Consider the following 19,904-nt stretch of genomic DNA (forward strand, 5'->3'; position numbering starts at 1 on the left):
GTATTGTTTTACTGTTATTCCTGCTTTGAAATAAATAAAATTATAAAAAAAAAAAAAAAAGAAATACCAAATTTAGGATTAAATACAGTCTTGTTGGGAACAACCAGTACAAAAATCAATAATAGTTTAAAAGCTGAGGACAATGCTTGCTAGGTAGTTGCTAGGGTGTTTTTAAGTGTTGCTATGGTGTTGGTGGATGCAGTGTTATCTCAGGTGACTTCTATGCAACTGCTAAGTGGTTGCTATGGCATTCCAGGAGATTGCTATGCGGTTGCTATAGTACCCCAAGTAGTTGCTATGTTTCTAAGTGGTTGAATAGATTTTATTATTGATTAACAATTGATTTTATATTGTAATAAACATTGGTAAGGCATCAGGAGTGATTGTGTTGCCTACCAAACAAGATTCCCCCTCCCGATCTAGAAAATAATTCTGATATCACCAACCTAAAAAATAAAATACAACTATAATCCATCTCCCTATAAAGAAACAAACACAAAGTTCCTAACAAAAAGGCATCACCCCCTACATCCAGTGTGTCGCCCCCTGCTGGCCACCTCCGTCAGTAGCGATAGTATTTCATGTTTGTCCTGTCCTATATATATGTCTATATACAGGAGTTGGACAATGAAACTGAAACCACAATTATTTATTAGTATGGTGTAGGGCCTCTTTTGGCGGCCAATGCAGCATCATTCTGTCTTGGGAATGACATGTACAAGTCCTGCACAGTGGTCAGAGGGATTTTAACCCATTCTTCTTGCAGGATAGTGGCCAGGTCACCACGTGATGCTGGTGGAGGAAAACGTTTCCTGACTCGCTCCTCCAAAACACCCCAAAGTGGCTCAATAATATTTAGATCTGGTGACTGTGCAGGCCATGGGAGATGTTCAACTTCACTTCCATGTTCATCAAACCAATCTTTCACCAGTCTTGCTGTGTGTATTGGTGCATTGTCATCCTGATACACGGCACCACCTTCAGGATACAATGTTTGAACCATTGGATGCAAATGGTCCTCTGGGCATGCAACAGTCTGGGTGTTACACTTCTTTGGGGCTTCTCCACACCGTAACTCTCCCGAATGTGGGGAAAACAGTAAAGGTGGACTGATCAGAGAAGAATATGTTTCACATTGTCCACAGCCCAAAATTTGCACTCCTGTTTGGCATTGGGACGAGTGACCAAAGGTTTGGCTATAGCAGCCTGGCCATGTATATTGCCCCTATGGAGCTCCCAACGGACAGTACAGTACAGTGCAGAAACAGGAGAGTTGAGGTGCACATTTAATTCTGCTGTGATTTGGTCAGCCGTGGTTTTATGTTTTTTGGATACAATCCAGGTTAGCACCCGAACATCCCTTTCAGACAGCTTCCTCTTGCGTCCACAGTTAATCCTGTTGGATGTGGTTCATCCTTCTTGGTGGTATGCTGACATTACCCTGGATACCGTGGCTCTTGATACATCACAAACACTTGCTATCTTGGTCACAGACAGAGGTGTCAATTCCAGGTTCAGAAAGTAAAAGTCCTCACCAGGATTTTGCTCAAGCTTGCTAGATTTTCTAATTAGTGCAATCCAGGTAAAATTAGTGGAATCAACACAATCCAGGAAGCCTGAGCAAAATCCTGATGAGGACTTTTACTTTCTGAACCTGGAATTGACACCTCTGGTCACAGATGCGCCCGCAAGACGTGCACCAACAATTTGTCCTCATTTGAACTCTGGTATGTCATTCAATGTTGTGTGCATTGCAATATTTTGAGCAAAACTGATCTTACCCTGCTAATTGAACCTTCACACTGTTTTGAGTTTGTGCACTTTATTCATTAATTCATCCTCCATTTCCCTGAGACTGGCATGATAACTTCCAGTTTTTGCACTGCCTACACAGTGACTAAATACAATTATTTCAACTCTCACACAGGGCTCACACAACACTACACAAGGACACATTTCTGGGAGAACAGACTTGAAGGGAAACACTCAAGGATAACAAAGCACTACAGGTTCCAACTCACTCTGTCATTTCCTTTTGTTGTCATGTTTATTTACTATCCAAGCTTTGAAATGATCATTGTACACAATAGCATTATGAATACAAACTCACACATTTAGCTAGAGTGCAAGGATCGTTGTATCTTTCTAGGCGATGCGGTTGAAAATCAAACCACTTCCCCCTCTAGTCACACAAACTGAAACAGGTGAAACTCATTATATGCATACCTGACTAGCTGCAGTGACTGGTGTACACACGAGAGGGCGACAGGTATCCAAATTAAACTTCTGTGGTAATGCTCTGAACCGACCTTGGAGTTAAAGTAACACATTCTCTTCGTTCCAAAAATTTGTAAGACTACATCCAGAAGCAGAGCTTTCTCCTTTAAAGCCCCTCAGTTATGGAATAGCCTTCCAGCTCCGGTCCAAGATTCTGACACAGTTCCAATCTTTAAATCTAGACTTAAGACTCACCTATTTAAATCTCACACATTAAACTACATGAGGAATTACACTCATAATGAAATAATTATATTTCATTATATGCATATATATATATATATATATATATATATATATATATATATATATATATATATATATATATATATATATATATTGTGACGCTCGCGGGTCGGCAAAGGACGAGACACGAATCCCTCCAGAATGAACGTCACTTTTAATATATGACATGGATAAAGCGCAGACAACGCACATCAAACATGGAAATACACACACGTGTAACTCAGACAACGACGAGCACAGGACACTGCGCGAGCGCACATTAAATAGACAAACCACATTAGCCCCATGTGATTTACGAGACGAGCCACAGGTGAGACATATTATCACAGGACATAACCACTACCACGAAGATCCGCAGACGATGCACGTGGACAACGTAAACACACGCCCAAAAGGGAGGGGCCGGGGTCCTCAACGTAACATATATATGTAGGTACCATGCTAAACCAGCAGGTGGCAGTACCACTGGCAACCAGCCCCGTCGACAGGGGGGGACAACCGGGTCTGTTGTCCCGGGCCCCAGGGCCAGGGGGGCCCATCAAAGAGCCCAGCAATTTATTTTTTATTTAAAGTCTATAATTTTTAAATAATCTTGAAAACTTTCATTAATATAAAATTCTGTACTCAAAATAAACTCAATGGCTAAAATATATATGTTTTTTAAACTATCTGCATATTTTCCATTAAGTGCATACACCCCCGCATCCCACTGGAAAATGGTTTGATCCAGCACCGACCGTAACCGGCTGGTACCCCCACAACAGCGGGAAATACAGTGGTGGATAGTTAAAGTAAATACAGAAATCTGGAGCGCAGAAAAGAAAGGAAAACATTTACCTGACGAATTTTAATGTTGCATTGTGTTCCAGGTTTGAAAAGTGCTGGAATTTAGGCTAAAGTACTTGAAAATGCTTGAAAGTAACTACTTCGTTTCACAACAAATAGCTGTCTGACTGAACAGTTCTCGTGAAGACGTTAAGATTGGGCGTTTTGAAAATAAACAACCATTAAATAATGTGATAAAAAGCGAATTATTTCGAGTATATGTATAAATATTTAACTTAATTAAGTTTAACGTGCTGGAAAATATTGAAATGGACCTTTAAAGTGAAGTACAAGTGCTTTAATTCCACATTATAAAGGTGTATGAACCCTGCAAACATGACTTTGTTCATTGCGCTGAAGCGCGTAGCGCGCGAAGTTACAAAAGTCAAGAGGTGCAAGAAGAATTGTCAAATGACGAAATTCAAATGAGGGGAGGGGGGGGCACATTAAACTTTCTTGTCCCGGGCCCTAGCAAGACTGTCAACGGGCCTGCTGGCAACACATGGAACAAGCTTGCTTTGACGGAAGTAAGGGTGTGTCTACAGTTCAGGTGTTTAAATACCCTGAACAGCCATTCATCTCTCTCTCTCTGGTCTGACCGACACATAGGTTAGACCTATTAAAGAGAGGCTCCGCCACTCCTCTCTCTCTCTCCAGTTTTCTTTACTGAGAGCACGCAAATTTTGATACGACTAACAGCAAACAGCTGAATGTCGTATTACCTCATTAACGAGCCCGAGTTACACCAATCAACCGATCAACGTTACCGTGACGACAGATTCACCGATTTGCTTCAAACAAGCTTGCTAACGCGGCCACACGGACTGAAACAAAGGCGATCAACTCCCTGTTGTTAAACCGTGAACGAGACTCGCGTTCCTGGACGATTCCCCAGCACACCTGGACGACGTCGTTTAATCAACGAGGAGCCTGCGGTGGAAATTCCCTCCTAATTCCAGGAGAATTCAGGGAGGACGACAAAACCCCAAATCCTCAACACGTGAGACTCTTACCGCTGGGCATAGTTCATCAAAGGGCATAGTTATTTGAACTACAGAGTTAACTAAGTTTTTTTGTTAATACATTCTGAATGTTTGTGTTTAACTTTATTTTCATAAACTTCGTTAAGATTTGTAGACACAAGTTCTCCACCTGGCATGCAATCTCCATGTTTTATCTTCTGAATATTTGACAACTTGTAGTTCCCATTCTCAGACACACTACATTAATTTTTAGTTAGTAAGCCAGCGCCATTACTCTTTGTTCTGACCACGTTGGAATAAATCAGCTGAGCTCATTAACATAGTCGCGCTGCTCTACTGTTTAAAGTCGGTGCCATTTTAGTTGCTTTGTTCTCCATAGGAGAACTGAGATTACAACTCCGCCTCCTCACACGCGCACAAGCGCGCACACTTACTCCTCCCCTTTTTTTACACACACACACACACACTAGATGCTGAGTCTTCACTGTAAATATACTGATCCTTGTTGATGCTGTTTGTTTTAGAATAGTTGGTTTAAAATAAATGTATCCTTTATTTTCACCAAATTGTCTGTTGATGTCATTCAAAAGTGGTTGTTGCCAAAACCTCCAAAGAATTCATAGTTAAATCCTTCAGATACCAAACCATTAATTACCCTTAGTTAATAACTAAATGTTATGGTTCTGGTATAATTAGAATATGAGACTGATTAATAATTAAGGTAAAACAAATTATATCTACTTTAAAGGATTAGTAGGTGAAACCCCTACATATATATATATATATATATATATATATATATATATATATATAAAATGTAAAAGTAAATAAAAAAAAAATCACCTTTTTCCTGAATCTCCTTGTCCAGCATATTTCTATTTAGCTTCAGGCCTGTGTGGTACATCTCAGCAGTGTAGCCGTGTTGGTTTTTCTCAGAAACCAGATGATCAATCTTCTCCAGCAGCGTCCTCATCTCTGATTGGTTGTTCATGTTCTTGCTGCAGGTGTGATATCTGTTTCCACACTTCTTCAGCAGTTCTTCTAGAACACTGTTGTTCTTCAGGTCGTCTATGATGGTGTCACAGTCCTCCTCTCTCTCATAAGTGAACAGAATCATCACATACGGTAGAACACCTTCACCAAACCTGCTCTGTAGCCACTCTAACCCCAGCTTATCAGCATCTGTTAACTGGTCCAGTGGGAGAACGAAGATGAAGGCATGAATTTTATTTTCTTCAACAAGTTGTCGAGTGACCTGTTCCAAGTCTGGATCATGTTCAGCCTCTTGTAAACTGAGTATGCTGATAACAGTAACATCACGTCCTGATATGTTTCTCTGTACAGGAACAAACACAGATGAACTGCAGCTCTCTAGATGTCCTCGCTCTTGTCCAAGTAGGAAGTTTTCATCTCCACAGTGGACTGCAGATGTGATTCCAAACAGCGCAACAGTGAGATCTGGGAGCTTCTGGTCTAAAATACAGTACCACACAAGGGTTTTAAATCTCACACATTATACTACATCACAGCTCTACAGGTTTCTTATCTACAATAAGCATCACAAACAATAGGCCTATAGCCTAGTACAGTATGTTCACACACTAGAACCCTGGTTGATTGGGTTGTGTGTGTGTGTGTGTGTGTGTGTGTGTGTGTGTGTGTGTGTGTGTGTGTGTGTGTGTGTGTGTGTGTGTGTTTGTAAATAAAATCATATAACGAACTCCCTGTCTGTCAACACATAAGCAACACATCCACAACATACCCATATTACATAAACTGTTGGAGCCATTTACTACTTGATTTAATTTATGTTTAAAAGTTATTTAAACTATTATGTTTTTTAAGGAGAAATGAAAAATGACTCCTTTGTATTGGTTAAAATGTTTTCACTATACAATGACATTTTCTGTTTCCTGGTTTTGTTGTCTACAATAAGCATCACACACCATATAGTCCAGTATGTCCACACACATACACATGTCTGTGTTTGTCAAGGAGATCAAATAACTAACTCCCTGTCTGTCTTGCGCTGCACCCTTTATCATTCCCAGATGTACAGATGGTTCAGCTTTATTAGGACATAATTTCATTAAAAGTTGCATCCTGAATGCTGAACTTTTAAGCAGGTGTTTTGCACTGTCCCGTAAATTTCTCATTTTAAAGGTGTAGAAGTTTTTCTTTTAAGTAAGTTTAGGAAATATAAACTTCTCTGTGTGAAGTTACATCGCTAGTTGACATGTATATGAACCTCTCTTTCTAAACTCTTAAGTTAAACTGAGTTAGACGACGCTTTTAACATTGGAGTCGAGTCATCCATTGTTTTATGCCTCGTGCAGGCGGGAGAGAGAGCGAGGGAGAAGCAGACCCTGTGTGTGTGTGTGTGTGTGTGTGTGTGTGTGTGTGTGTGTGTGTGTGTGTGTGTGTGTGTGTGTGTGTGTGTGTGCGCGTGTGCTGATTCTGCCCCATGTCTCACTCAGGTATGTTTTCCTGTTGGGAAAAGTGGTTTATTTGGAGTTCTATAATCTAAAAGCCGTTTAGAAAGACTAGTAATTTATTTTTTTCTCATTTCATTTTATTTATGCTTTCGCTCTTAGCTTAGTCGTACAACTGTGTTAATGGTTATCTAGCTAGCCAAGTGCTAGTAGCTGGGATGCACATTTCTATGTGAATTTTTATTTTCTTTGCACTAAAATATGTTTATATTATGACGGTGAATTAGCATTGCTGGTTTATATTGGTAAGTTATACATTTGGCCTTTTCTCCTTTCGGCTGTATATGTATTAAAAGAAAAAATGGGAGTAGCATCGTGAATGCTGAACTGGCGGGATAGAGAGAGAGAGCGAGGGAGAAGCAGAGCCTGTGTGTGTGTGTGTGTGTGTGTGTGTGTGTGTGTGTGCTGATTCTGCCCCATGTCTCACTCAGAGAGAAGCATCGTGGACACTGAACTGAATAAACAACGCAGAGTATCGTATCCCAGTGTGTTGTGTGACTACTTCATCCGCCCGGAGTCCATCATCTGGTTAATGTCTGCTACATTTGCAAACCAAAACTTCTGTCAGATTGTTTTTGAAAAACCTTTTCCTGGCTACCCTATACTAAGTGATCACTTAATTAGATACGTTCATTCTGTGGCTGTAGATTTTATTGAAATCCTTCATTCCAGGCACCATCAATATAATTAAACTAAAATAAATTATTCGGTGGCATATTATTCTAAAATGTAAACAATACAATTTTATTGAGTAATTTCAAGAAATTCAGATGTAAGTTATTACAAACTAATTTTTCTTTATTGATATACGTTAATGGTAAACAGTACTAAAGAATTTAGTTAACGCATGTGCACTTGGTGTTTTCAGTAGTGTTTTCTACGGGGTTTCCCTGTCTTTGCAGTGTTGCTAACTTAGCGACTTTGGCGCTATATTTCACGACTTTTCAGATCCTCTAGTGCAGGGGTCACCAACGTGGTGCCCACGGTGCCACGCACCAAAGCGCTTCATCGTTTTAGCTAGCATTAGAGATTGTCCGCGGTTGCTAGCGGTCTTCCTGCTTAGCAATTGACACTCGCACACCCCCCCCCCCCCCCCCCCCCCCCCCCCAACAACTTTCGTTGAAAGGTGTTGAAAGCTAAAGAAAAATCTGCAAACAGAAGTCTGGCTGAAGTGTTGGGACATTCCATGTGCTTATGAACTGTATCCATAATGAATACCTTGGTATCATCAATGCCTCTGCTCGTGCGATAAGCAAACTGGAGAGGGTCCATCTGTGAGTTGGGGATGTCGATGATGTGATATTTAACAATCCTCTCTATGGCTTTCTTCATGAGGGAGGTGAGAGCCACAGGTCAAAAGTCATTGAGTAACTTGGCTGTAATCTTCTTGGGGATAGGCATGACTGTATAATATTTCCATAACTGTGGGACCAGATGGACTGATTTTTTTTACAGTGTAGCTGCAGAGATCTTCTGCAGATGTAACTTTGCCAACTTAACTGCTGTTTAAAGTGTTTGAAGAAGTGACAGACAGACTGGATGAATACACAGATGTGTTGTCATACGTAAGTTTCTGTGAAGACAGCTGTATCTCAACAACATCACGAGTTAAATACAGCAACAGTGAACCCTGGATTACTGCAGAACTTAGGAGGGAAAAAGGAGACTGTGTTCAGGAGTGGAGACAGAACTGCCTACAAAAAGGCCACGTCCAGACTGGACAGAGTTGTTACAGTTGGGAAGAGAAAGTATTAAGAGCAGCTGAACAGCTACATCACAGCTAACAACCCATATTCAGCCTGGAACAGTCTTCAGCTTCTCACATGCTCCAGGGTGAGAAATACCTCCCTCCTCCTGAATGACGACAGCTCACCAACCATCTGAATGAGTCCTACTGCAGATTTGAACTCACAACAGACAATCAGCAGACTGTCTCCCTCCATTACCCCTCCCCCCGCACACACACATGCTGTCTCTTGCCCCATCACCCCCTCCTCTCCCATGCTGTTTCTTACCTACACCCTCTGCGTGTCTCTCCATCAGCCTGCAGGATGTCCGCAGACTCTTCAGCAGACAGAAGGTGAGGAGCCTGACTCAATCTCTCCATCCACCCTTAAACACTGTTGTGACCAACTAGCACCAGTCTTTACTGGCATATTCAACAGATCACTGGATGTCTGCTACGTACCAGCCTGTTTTAAAACCTCCACCATCAAAACTTACCATCATCCCAGTCCCCAAGAAACCCACCATCACTCGACTCAATAACTACAGACTGTCGCCCTGACCTCTGTAGTGATGAAGATCTTTGAACGCTATTACAGACTGCAGTTTGCGTACAAACTGGTCTGTTGATGACGTGGTACACTTGACTTTTCAATTCATATGACATCTGGACAGTCCTGGAACCTACACTAGGGTTCTTTTTGTGGATTTTAGCTCGGCTTTCAACACCGTTGTGATGCAACTACTTCAAACCAAACTGTCCCAGCTGTCAGTGCCAGATTCCATGTGTCAGTGGATTTCCTGACAGACAGGACACAGCAGGTGCCATTGGGGGAAACACACTTCAGACCTCTTAAAACTCAGCACTGGAGTTCCACAAGGTTGAGTTCCAACAGGGACGAGTCTGCTTACAGGGACGAGGTCCAGCAGCTGGTGTCCTGGTGCATCAACAACCACCTGCTGCTAAACACTGGAAACACTGCAGAGATGGTGGTGGATTTTTGATGCCCATTTCCCGACACACCCCCTCTACACCACTCCCGCTGTCTGTCACTGGAGTATTAATGCAGCACACCTGTGTCACATTCTTCACATTCCTCTCCTCCCTATAAGTGCCTACAGGTCCTGTCATCCAGTGCTGCATATTCCTCCATCCTGACCTGTGAGTGCTGCCCCCTGTGAGTCTGTCACCTCGAGTGCTTCACTTGTGTTTATTGCTCTTAGTTGATCTGCGTGTCTACGCCTTTTGCTTGTTATGGACAATAAAGCCTTGACAACACCATTACTGCCCCCTGCTGCTTCTGCACCGTCACAACAGCATTTAGATATTACGCAGTTTCTAAATGGAACCAGCTGTTGGAGGATATTAGAAGATCTCCAACATTAGTGCTTACATATTACTACCTGCTCTTAACGTGGCGATATAAAGTATCAAAGACTAATAAGAGATTATTATTATTATTATAATATAATAATATATAAGTATTACCTGCTCTTGAGTTGGTTATTTCTGTCTCAAGTTCTCTGATTTGCTCCTTTTCCTCCTTCTGCTGGATCAGTTGTGGTTCTTTCTCTCTAAATTCCTCCTCTATGGTTTCTCTCTCTTGTTCTCTGTTCATCTCTGATTCCAGTCTCTCCTTCTCTATAGTCTTCCTCATTGCCTCCATTTCCTCCCGATGTTTGATCACGAGTGTTTCTCTAGATTTTACTTCCTGTTGAACTTTCACCTCCAGCTCTTTCAGTAGTTGATTATTTGATTCTTTCTCCTTCCTGTGTGAGTCCTCTGTAAGTTTTAGTTTCTCCTCTAGATCAGATCTCTTCTGTTCCTCCTCTCCTCTCCTCCTCTCATTACTCTGATCTCCTCTCTTCAGCTCCTGGATCTCAGCTTTCAATTCTTCTCTTTCCCTCCTGTGTGTCTCATCCAGTTCTCTCCTCTCTCTCTCTTCTCTCTCCCTCCTTTTCTCATCCTCCTGTTCTCTCCTTAATTGATCCTCATGTCTTTGTCTCTCAAACTCTTCTCTCTGCATTTCTATATCTGTGAATAACATTTTTTCCTTTTCTTCAGTCTTTTTCTCATAATGCTTCCTCCATTTTTCATATTCTTCTTCAGCAAGTCTCTGATGTTCATCTTTTTCTTCCATTTCTCTTCTGAGTCGTTTTTCTTTCTCACTAAACTCATCCTCTCTTCTCTTTCTTTCATCATACTGATTCTGTCTTTCATCTTGTAAAGTGTTTTTGAACATTGTAATTTCTTCTTCATGTGTAGCTTTCAGTTCTTGTTTCTCTCTCTCACGCTGTTCCTGCATCTCCTTCAGTTTTCTCTTGTGTTCCTGGATCTCATCGTTCAGTTCTTCTCTTTCCTTCCTCTGACTCTTGTCCCTCTTCTCTCTTTCTATCCTTTCTCTCTCTTCTCTCTCCCTCCTTTTCTCATCCTTCTTTTCTCTTCTTAATTGATCCTCATGTGTTTTTCTTTTAAACTCCTCTCTCTGCATTTCTATCTCTGTGTACAATGTTTTCTCCTTTTCTTCAGTCTTTTTCTCATAATCCTTTCTTCTTTTTTCATATTCTTCTTCTTTTTTAACAGCAGCAAGTCTCTGCTGTTCATCTTTTCCTTCCATTTCTCTCCTGAGTTGTTTTTCTTTCTCACTAAACTCCTCCTCTCTTCTCTTTCTCTCATCATACTGATTCTGTCTTTCATCTTGTAAAGTGTTTTTTAACCTTGTAATTTCTTCTTCATATGTAGCTTTCAGTTCTTGTTTCTCTCTCTCACTCTGTTCCTGTATCTCCTTCAGATTTCTCTTGTGTTCCTGGATCTCATCGTTCAGTTCTTCTCTTTCCTTCCTCTGACTCTTGTCCCTCTTCTCTCTTTCTATCCTCTCTCTCTCTTCTCTCTCCCTCCTTTTCTCATCCTCCTTTTCTCTTCTTAATTGATCCTCATGTGTTTGTCTTTTAAACTCTTCCCTCTGCATTTCTATCTCTGTGTACAATGTTTTCTCCTTTTCTTCAGTCTTTTTCTCATAATCCTTCCTTCTTTTTTCATATTCTTCTTCTTTTTTAACAGCAGCAAGTCTCTGCTGTTCATCTTTTTCTTCCATTTCTCTTCTGAGTCGTTTTTCTTTCTCACTAAACTCATCCTCTCTTCTCTTTCTCTCATCATACTGATTCTGTTTCTCCTCTTGTATGATTATCTTCATCCTCTCTATCTCTGTTTCATATTTGATCTTCAGTTCTTCTTTCTCTCTCTCTCTCTCCTTCTCTCTCTCCTTCAGTTTTCTCTCCTGTTCTTCTTTTATTTTTCTCTCTACCTGCTGGAACATCTCATTAGTGTAGTAGTTCCCTCCATTCTCTGTTACCATGGCGTCTATCTTCTCCAGGAGTGTGGTGACCTGTGAGTGGTCTCTGGTGTAGTTGATGTTGTTGTTGAACACATGGTATCTGTTCCCACACTGTTCAATGAGGTTCAGAATCTCAGATCCAGGTTTTCTAAAATACTGTTCAATGTTCCTGTCCTTCAAATCATCTCCTCTGGTAAACAACACTACGGTGTAACTTACAGATCCTTCACCAAATATATCTTGGATTATTTTCACAGTCTCTCTCTCCTCTTTTGAGAACCGCTGACCAAACTTCATCACCAGAAGGAAGACGTGAGGTCCTGGTAATATCATAGAGAGACACGTACTGATCTCTCTCTTTACATTCTCATTATCCAACTCAGTATCAAACAGTCCTGGAGTGTCAATCACACTGATCAGTCTTCCATTAACCTCAGCTGTCTCTTTCTGACACACTCTGGTAACTGACTCATATCCTGTGTCCTCATTAAAGACGTCTCTCCCCAGGATGGTGTTTCCTGTAGCACTCTTCCCTGTTCCAGTCTTCCCCAGTAGAACGATGCGGAGATTATGACTGCTGGCTCTTAATGCTGTGAGGAATTTGTAAAGAACACTCCAATGTTGGCACAATACATAAAAAGAAATACTAAGAGCATTAATTAATCAAAACAAAGTCGGTTGTAAAATGCCTGTTAAAAGAACACATTACAATTTCAGTTCTTTTTAGAGTATTTTACTGCATTAAAATGAGATTCTCCACTCACAGTGATGTATTAGAATTATTAGTGCTTCGTAGAGTTTCCAGTACTGTTCAGTCACATTTATAGAATATGTTAATATTGTTGTTACCTTGAGACAATCTCTGAATCTCACTGTTGAGTTCACAGATGTGCCTCCTCATGTCTGTCTGGTGTTTCAGTCCTGCCTCCATCTGTGTGTTCAGGTACGTCACTGTAGTGTAGCAGGTTCCTTTATTCTCCAACACCATCTGTTCAACCCTCTGCAGTAACTCTGATGGATCTGATCTGGGTGATATCACATGGTAGCGTCCTCTACAGGTGTCAATAAACTCTTGAGATGTTTCAGACAGCTGTGAAGTGTCACACGGGGTCTCTGTAGTGATGAAGACTATGGTGTGGTTGTTGATCTCACAGCTGAAGATCCTCTGTATTCTCTCAATTTCTCCTTTGTCTTCATCGCTGAGGGGACCAACAGTAGTGATGAAGATGAAAGCGTGGACTCCAGGATGACAGAGAGAGACACAGCGGAGAGTCTCACGCATCACTTCCTCCTCTGAGAGCTGAGTGTTGTAGAGAGCTGGCATCTCCACCAGGGTGAGCAGGTGTCCACACACCTCTCCCTCCCTCACACACACTGATCTGGGATCTGGACTCTGCTCTCTCTGGCCCAGTATGAGGTCTGATATGGAGGTCTTCACTGCTGCATCACTCCCACACAGAACCAGATTCAACTTTGGACACACTGAAATTAAAGAAACAAAACCATAAAATTAAAGCATGAAATGATAGTGTTTAATAATTTTAAAGGAATAAGCTGTGTTTGCACTGGTCTGTCAGATTGTAAAGTATCCGTTCGCTGTTTCATGTTATCTGAATGTGCAGGTTCAGGTAGGTTAAACCCTAGATTAGGGTTCACTACTACTGGACAATGTGGATACATCTCATTACCTCATCTTCTGTTACTGTACAAAGTGGACACAGTCATCCATTGTAAATTTTGCCTTGAATATCCCATGTACGTGTTTCTCATAATAGATGCATATTTAAGCCACCATCCATAAGAACTGTAAGCTGTTAATATCTTGGTCATAAAATCACATTAAACCTGTAACGCGTTACTCCGCCCCCCCCCCCCCCCCCCCCATTTACTTGCGTTTATTCGTCGGTTTTAGTGTTTTGCACCGCCTAGTTCCAGCCCTTGGTATTATGGGTCTCACCTGTACCTCATTGTTGTTTAAATAAGTGGGTATTTAAATCCTTAGTTAGGACACGGTCTTTGGCGATCGTTGTTTCATGCCCTCCGCGTTTCCAGGTTGTCCAGTCCAGTCCAGTCCAGTCCAGTCCAGTCCAGTGCCGTCTGTCAGTGCTCTAGATTTTAGTCGATTCACTTTAGTCTTCGTTTCAGTCTTTATCAGTCTGTTCTGTCTCTGGTTATTACAAGTGATGTTGTTATGGTTATCGTGTGTCTGTCTCCTTCGGGGTTGGTCGTTGCCTTTGGTGAAACGTTGTCCTTCTAGTTCGCAACCCTGTTATATTTGGTCGTTCCCCGTGTTTGTTCCTTTGATTTCCCTGTCTGTCAATGTTTCTATATTAAGGTTCATGTCCGCGTGTGTTCTAATTTTGAGTTACGTGGGCAAAGTCCTGTGTAGTTGAATACTTAAAGTTTCGTTTGTCTTTTCTAAATCTAGGTGTTTTCTCCCTTTCACTCGCGAATTATCAAAGACTACTGACGTGGTTGTTTCTAATGTCTTGTTGATCTGGTCACCGTTTCAAGAGTTGTTACCGCCCATAATGTTATGTGGTTTATTTAAATGCCTCGGTGATCTAGTTGTCACGTAAAGAGTGTTACTGCCCATGTTGCATGTGTTATGTACTGTCGGCGATCTGGTCGTCACGTAAAGAGTGTTACTGCCCATGTTACATGTGTTTTATGTACTGTCGGTGATCTGGTCATCATGTAAAGAGTGTTACTGGCCATGTTACATGTATTATGTACTGCCTCGTTCATCAAGTCACCATGTTAAGAGATGTCATTGTTCTGTCTTAATATTGTTATATCTAGGTATTATAGTGAGTTGATGTAATCCCAGTGTTACGTGGTCTGTCCAGAATGCCTCGTCGGTCTCGTCACCGTGTCGGGAGTTTGTCAATTGGTCATCTGTCTTTGGGTTCTAAATTAAATATACAGTCTACTGCAAGTGCAACCCTGGTCTCTACGCGTTTGTGTCCTACTTCACCCAAGTCCGCAACAGAATCGTTAGAAAACCTAAAAACGTTTTACTACTTACTATTGGGATGTTGAAGATCTGGACTTCGTTTGTGAATCCTGACCACTTTAATGGACAAAAACATAAAATATAAACACATATTGTTACCTTAAACACAACAACAACAGGCATGAATACTCTGACATACAACATACTCTGATATTAAGATACTCTGATATTTAAGATAAGATTTAATAAACTAATATTGTTATTATTAATATTGAGATTTTTATACATTATATAACATACTTGAAAATGTTCATTTCTTTATTTAACATTTAATCAGTTTACAGAATTTATAATTTTCAAAGATTTAAAAGGTCTCAATTCAGATATTATGATCAAAAGGTTGTAATCACTCAATTTTCCTTTTCTCCCTCTTCCCCTACCTCCATCATTATCATCATGAGCTTGGTCTGTTCCTGTGGACTGGTCTGGTCCAGTGGTCTGGTCTGGTCCAGTGGTCTGGTGTGTTCCAGTGGTCTGGTCTGGTCCAGTGGTCTGGTCTGCTCCTCTCCCAGATGTTCCTGAATGCTTCTCCTCCTTAAACTCCACTGTAGGTGCTTCAGTCACTTCACAGGTCAAATGTCTTCTGTTCTGCTCCACCACCTCATCTATCTTCTTCAGAAGCTGAAGAACCTGATCTTCATTAGATGTATATATGTCCTCACATATGTGGTGTCTCCCTCCACATTCTCTGATGAATGTAGATAAACATCCTCTTGTGTCCTGGTCTTCACCTGTAGTCACCACGACTGACTGTTTCAGACCCAGTGGACCATAAGAGTCCAGGACACTTCTGATTCTGTCCTGGTCCTCCTGTGTGAAGTTATCAGACTGGAGCACCAGTAAAAACACATGAGGTCCAGGATCAGACAGAGACACACACTCTTTCACTCTCTGAGTCAGTTCCTCTTGAGTGAGTTCAGTGTGAAGCAGGTGGGGTGAGTTGATGAGGGTGATGTATCTCCCCTCCACGTGTCCTCTGACTCTCTCACTGTGATTTTCTACTGAAGGAGGAGGAGCTTCAGTCTCAAACACGTCTCTTCCCAGGATGAAGTTTCCCACTCTGCTGGTCTCTGGAACATTGTTCCCCAGAACCACAATCCTCAGATCAGACACTACAAGATCATGGGAGGAAACATGCATTATATAACAAGGGGGAAAACATTTTGACATTTTTATTATTTACATGTCCACAGACCTTTCACCCGATGTTTCATATTTGAATTTCTTATCCGAGATCAATACATACGTAACAAAAGTGTATAATGTAGTAAACAAAGACTCTGATTTCAGATATTTTTGTATCAGTATGTATTCTAGATTCATAACCTGAATACTGTTTAAATAACAGTGATGTATTTTAAATATTTCATAGCTAAGAATTTCACCATAAACTTTTTTATTTCACCATCATATGGTGATGAACAAGCTATAAATGGCTAAAAACCTACAACTACTCAGAAGTATCAGGTATCTGCAATCTGTTGCTCATGTAATATTTGGTATTCAGTGTTTGCTGTGGAAACTCAATTTCTAATTCTCAAGGGTATTTCTGAAGCATACACCAGCTTCAAATCTGAGTATGTTCTGGCTTTGTCCCGGCGTAGAACACAACACATCTCCAGATGATCAACATCAAATGGAAACTCATTTATCATGCAACATACAACAGGCAGATACACAGTTTAAAATGTTCTTTTAGCGATTGTACATGTGTTTGTTGATATCATTATATGGATTATACTATAAAAATATCAGTTGACCTAATCAGTTTAATAAATTGTAAAGCGACCTTGGGTCCCTAAAAGGTGCTAAATAAATCGAATGTTCAATTTACCAACTAGACATCACTGCTTACTGAATACTCTTTTCAAAAACAGTTAAGGCTTTAATGTACTCTGATCTGTGTTTAAGATGGATTTAAACCCTTAAATCCTTCCTTTTCCCCCACTTCCCCTACCTCCATCTTCATGTGCCTGTGCTTTTCCAGTTGCCTGGTCTTTTCCAGTGGTCTGGTCTGTTCCAGTGGAATTGTCTGTTCCAGTGGTTTGGTCTGTTCCAGTGGTCTGGTCTGTTCCAGTGGACTGGTCTGATCCAGTGGTCTGGTCTGTTCCAGTGGTCTGGTCTGGTTCAGTGGTCTGGTCTGATCCAGTGGTCTGGTCTGGTCCAGTGGTCTGGTCTGGTTCAGTGGTCTGGTCTGGTCCTCTCCCAGATGGTCCTGACTGCTTCTCCTCCAGTGTAGGTGCTTCAGTCACTTCATAGGTCAAATGTCTTCTGTTCTGCTCCATCACCTCATCTATCTTCTTCAGAAGCTGAAGAACCTGATCTTCATTAGATGTAGATATGTCCTCACATATGTGGTGTCTCCCTCCACATTCTCTGATGAATGTAGATAAACATCCTCTTGTGTCCTGGTCTTCACCTGTAGTCACCACTACTGACTGTTTCAGACCCAGTGGACCACAAGAGTCCAGGACACTTCTGATTCTGTCCTGGTCCTCCTGTTTGAAGTTATCAGACTGGAGCACCAGTAAAAACACATGAGGACCAGGATCAGACAGAGACACAGACTCTTTCACTCTCTGAGTCAGTTCCTCTTGAGTGAGTTCAGTCTGAAGCAGGTGGGGTGAGTTGATGAGGGTGATGTATCTCCCCTCCACGTGTCCTCTGACTCTCTCACTGTGATGTTCTACTGAAGGTGGAGGAGCTTCAGTCTCAAACACGTCTCTTCCCAGGATGAAGTTTCCCACTCTGCTGGTCTCTGGAACATTGTTCCCCAGAACCACAATCCTCAGATCAGACACTACAAGATCATGGGAGGAAACATGCATTATATAACAAGGGGGAAAACATTTTGACATTTTTATTATTTACATGTCCACAGACCTTTCACCTGATGTTTCATATTGGAATTTCTTATCCGAGATCAATACATACGTAACAAAAGTGTATAATGTAGTAAACAAAGACTCTGATTTCAGATATTTTTGTATCAGTATGTATTCGAGATTCATAACCTGAATACTGTTTAAATAACAGTGATGTATTTTAAATATTTCATAGCTAAGAATTTCACCATAAACTTTTTTATTTCACCATCATATGGTGATGAACAAGCTATAAATGGCTAAAAACCTACAACTACTCAGAAGTATCAGGTATCTGCAATCTGTTGCTCATGTAATATTTGGTATTCAGTGTTTGCTGTGGAAACTCAATTTCTAATTCTCAAGGGTATTTCTGAAGCATACACCAGCTTCAAATCTGAGTATGTTCTGGCTTTGTCCCGGCGTAGAACACAACACATCTCCAGATGATCAACATCAAATGGAAACTCATTTATCATGCAACATACAACAGGCAGATACACAGTTTAAAATGTTCTTTTAGCGATTGTACATGTGTTTGTTGATATCATTATATGGATTATACTATAAAAATATCAGTTGACCTAATCAGTTTAATAAATTGTAAAGCGACCTTGGGTCCCTAAAAGGTGCTAAATAAATTGAATGTTCAATTTACCAACTAGACATCACTGCTTACTGAATACTCTTTTCAAAAACAGTTAAGGCTTTAATGTACTCTGATCTGTGTTTAAGATGGATTTAAACCCTTAAATCCTTCCTTTTTCCCCACTTCCCCTACCTCCATCTTCATGTGCCTGTGCTTTTCCAGTTGCCTGGTCTTTTCCAGTGGTCTGGTCTGTTCCAGTGGTCTGGTCTGTTCCAGTGGTCTGGTCTGTTCCAGTGGACTGGTCTGTTCCAGTGGACTGGTCTGATCCAGTGGTCTGGTCTGTTCCAGTGGTCTGGTCTGATCCAGTGGTCTGGTCTGGTTCAGTGGTCTGGTCTGGTTCAGTGGTCTGGTCTGGTCCTCTCCCAGATGGTCCTGACTGCTTCTCCTCCAGTGTAGGTGCTTCAGTCACTTCATAGGTCAAATGTCTTCTGTTCTGCTCCATCACCTCATCTATCTTCTTCAGAAGCTGAAGAACCTGATCTTCATTAGATGTAGATGTGTCCTCACATATGTGATGTCTCCCTCCACATTCTCTGATGAATGTAGATAAACATCCTCTTGTGTCCTGGTCTTCACCTGTAGTCACCACTACTGACTGTTTCAGACCCAGTGGACCACAAGAGTCCAGGACACTTCTGATTCTGTCCTGGTCCTTCTGTGTGAATTTATCAGACTGGAGCACCAGTAAAAACACATGAGGTCCAGGATCAGACAGAGACACAGACTCTTTCACTCTCTGAGTCAGTTCCTCTTGAGTGAGTTCAGTCTGAAGCAGGAGGGGTGAGTTGATGATGGTGATGTATCTCCCCTCCACGTGTCCTCTGACTCTCTCACTGTGATGTTCTACTGAAGGAGGAGGAGCTTCAGTCTCAAACGTGTCTCTTCCCAGGATGAAGTTTCCCACTTTGCTGGTCTCTAGAACATTCTTCCCCAGCAGAACAATTCTCAGATCAGACACTTGAATTAAAAAAATAAACAAATAAACAATTAAACAACAGTTTATGAACCATGACCATGGGCGCATTTCTACAGGGGCGCAGCTCTCTGCGCCCTGGACACACCCACTCTTGTTGGACACCCCCACTCTTGTTGGACACACCCACTCTTGTTGGTAGTGTCAGTCAGCTGCGGTTCATTAAAGCTGGTTTATACTTTCGCGAGTGACCGTAGCGCACGACTCTGCCCACCTTGCGTGAACCTCCAACATAACTCGGTTCATGTTGAATATCAGCAGGCTGGAGCAGCAGCTCTTACAAAATGAGAGAAAATTCCATACCATACATTCATATACACCAACACCTACACACAAGGAAGTGCGGCCCTGGGACTCCACTGCTCCTGGAGGGGCCGTGGGTGGGTGGGATTCCCTGGTCTTTCTCTGCCTACCTCTGGGGGAATGTTGTCGCAACTTTCTACCCTTGCTGGTAAGTACATTCTGTACATTTATCCTATGTTGCACTTACATAAACACACACTCACACATACACATACA

At 41.5% G+C, this 19,904-nt stretch overlaps 1 protein-coding gene across 2 annotated transcripts in view; it reads right to left on the reverse strand.

Moving 5' to 3' along the window:
• The window catches only part of LOC143517644 (uncharacterized), a 31,063-nt gene extending 11,697 nt beyond the window's left edge, over positions 1 to 19,366 (reverse strand). The window contains exons 1-7 of one of the 2 annotated variants that reach the window (XM_077010371.1): positions 18,545 to 19,366; positions 16,857 to 17,699; positions 15,280 to 16,011; positions 14,912 to 14,956; positions 12,733 to 13,365; positions 10,038 to 12,473; positions 5,175 to 5,804 (exon numbers count right to left, since the gene is read on the reverse strand). In XM_077010371.1, coding sequence (XP_076866486.1) covers positions 5,175 to 5,804; positions 10,038 to 12,473; positions 12,733 to 13,365; positions 14,912 to 14,956; positions 15,280 to 16,011; positions 16,857 to 17,699; positions 18,545 to 18,854 — 5,629 coding nt within the window. In that variant the 5' untranslated portion in view covers positions 18,855 to 19,366. The remainder of the gene's footprint in view (positions 1 to 5,174; positions 5,805 to 10,037; positions 12,474 to 12,732; positions 13,366 to 14,911; positions 14,957 to 15,279; positions 16,012 to 16,856; positions 17,700 to 18,544) is intronic. The other variant, XM_077010372.1, reaches the window with a different exon arrangement.
• Positions 19,367 to 19,904: the final 538 nt, after the last annotated feature.

The sequence above is a fragment of the Brachyhypopomus gauderio genome, chromosome 6 (genome assembly GCF_052324685.1).
Source record: "Brachyhypopomus gauderio isolate BG-103 chromosome 6, BGAUD_0.2, whole genome shotgun sequence".
Lineage (NCBI taxonomy): Eukaryota > Metazoa > Chordata > Actinopteri > Gymnotiformes > Hypopomidae > Brachyhypopomus > Brachyhypopomus gauderio.